At 43.2% G+C, this 2,012-nt stretch overlaps 1 protein-coding gene across 1 annotated transcript; it reads left to right on the top strand.

Annotated features, from left to right (window-relative positions):
• The first annotated feature begins 473 nt into the window (after positions 1-473).
• Positions 474-1,388, top strand: LOC116209349 (non-specific lipid-transfer protein 1-like). Its single transcript, XM_031542963.1, has 2 exons — positions 474-920; positions 1,030-1,388. The coding sequence occupies exons 1-2, from the start codon at positions 565-567 to the stop codon at positions 1,037-1,039; spliced, it is 366 nt and encodes a 121-aa protein (XP_031398823.1). The 5' UTR covers positions 474-564; the 3' UTR covers positions 1,040-1,388.
• Positions 1,389-2,012: the final 624 nt, after the last annotated feature.

Genomic DNA, 2,012 nt, shown 5'->3' on the forward strand with positions numbered 1-2,012 from the left:
AATCGACGCTAAGAAAGCTTTACCCCTTAGTGAATCAGCCTAACTTGACTGGATTAGTAGGGACACTAATTGGACTTTCGAATGTTAATGTTCACATCGAAAAAAAAAGTTGATGTAGAATCTATGTAAAAAAAAAAAAAATTGATGTAGAATCTATGTACATTGGATCTCGATCATATCTTTGAAGGGTTAGGAAACCGATTCGCTTTCACTATAGAACGTGTATAGCAGGGGACGTTATTAGTTCACTGGACTCTTTGGGGCATGCTAGAATTTCCCCTATATATCATATAGTAGGAGATTGTCAATAAAATGTAACAGTTGTTCATCGCAATCAATCATAGTATGGCTTTAAATCCAGCTGCCCTCAACTGCCACCCATAACTCGCATTACATGTATGTTCTTGAGACTATGCCCCACCACTGCCACGTGTCACGTTCTCAGCAGCTAATTTTTCCTATATATAGTCCCTCACTTCATAGTTCATCCTCACCGCCCGACACGATCATTTAATTTACAGTAATTATATCATAGTTAATAAAGGCTAAAAAAGGAGCAAAACAATGGCTAGCAAGAGATTCCTTAACAACCTCGTCGCAGCATTGTTCCTCTGCATGGTGGTGGCGGCGGCCACCGTGGTGGAATCCGCCGTCACGTGCGGCCAGGTCACGAGCTCGCTGACCCCCTGCATTCCGTACACTAGGGGTTCGGGTGCTGCCCCGTCGGCAGCCTGCTGCTCGGGTATCCGATCGTTGAATAGTGCCGCCAGAACCACCCCCGATCGCCAAACCGTCTGCAAGTGCCTGAAGGCGGTTGCACGCAGCATCTCCGGGGTCAACTATGGCGCCGTCGCCGCCATGCCTGGGAAGTGTGGCGTCACTCTTCCATACAAGCTCAGCCTCTCAACCGACTGCAACAAGTTGTTTCCATCAAACTTTCTTATTAGTCTTCGTTAATTTGCATATTCATGCACACTGACAAGATTTTCGATCTACGTTGTTGTTGTTGTTGTTGTGTTTATTATGCAGAGTGAAGTGAAGTGAAGAATATCAGTTGGATTGGAGCCGTAAAAGAAGCATTTAGTACGACGACGACATAGCCGGTTCTATAAATAAAAGAGCCCTCTTCGGTGTAAAGAGGCAGGCATGCATGTCTTATGTTCCAAGTTTATGCATTTCTAGTGCTAGTTGTTTCGAATCGAGACGGCTTCTCGTCGGACTCTCTTGTAAAAGAACCCTGATAATAACAGATTTGTAGAATAATCATATGCAGTAATTTGCTTTGATGTCCGGCTTGGGTAGCTTCATAGTTCATACAATGAAACTGCCTCCTGATATGTCTATATGGACTGTCAATTCAACTCATCGATTAATGATCAATCTCTTCAGTTATTTGTTGACGAGCCTGACTCGTGATTGACTCGCGGTGTCTAAAAGGAGAAGGAACTGAGTTAATGATCAATCGCTTCAGTTGAACTGATCGAAGAACATGTGCACTCTCGAGAACATGTGTACTCTCGAATGGCAAATGATTGTAAATGAGATTTCTAAGAACAAATATAGTCTTCCTGCGTGATTATGTAGGCAATATATGTATTTCCTAGTATGTACGCGATCGATTTTCTCATCCAGTTGGATTTTTGTGAATTCAGGGATATCCATTCGGTTCGGTTCCCCTTCAATCTAGCATATATAGCTATGCACTGCTCACATCAATGACTATACCAAAGTAGATATATCAACGAATATCTCAATTCAGCTTCAATTCCGATTTCTGAGAAAAATGAAAGCCAAAGTAGAAACCAACGTCACCTATACCCCAACATTCCATCAGATGCTCTGCTCGATGGCTGTTTGTAGCTCTCTCTCTCTCTCTCTCTCTCTCTCTCTCTCTATTCTCATTCCCGGGTGATTTTCCGATCGGAAGGTGGCCCGGCCCTTGGAGTAGCTGTGTCATTGGCCAGAAGTGAAAGTGCTGAAAGTAAAAATCTCATTTTTCGTTGGATTCTGTA

Source organism: Punica granatum, chromosome 5 (genome assembly GCF_007655135.1).
Source record: "Punica granatum isolate Tunisia-2019 chromosome 5, ASM765513v2, whole genome shotgun sequence".
NCBI classification, from domain to species: domain Eukaryota; kingdom Viridiplantae; phylum Streptophyta; class Magnoliopsida; order Myrtales; family Lythraceae; genus Punica; species Punica granatum.

Excerpts from the sequence above, each read along its gene's own strand:
- LOC116209349 (XM_031542963.1), top strand. The coding sequence starts at position 565 with ATGGCTAGCAAGAGATTCCTTAACAACCTCGTCGCAGCATTGTTCCTC.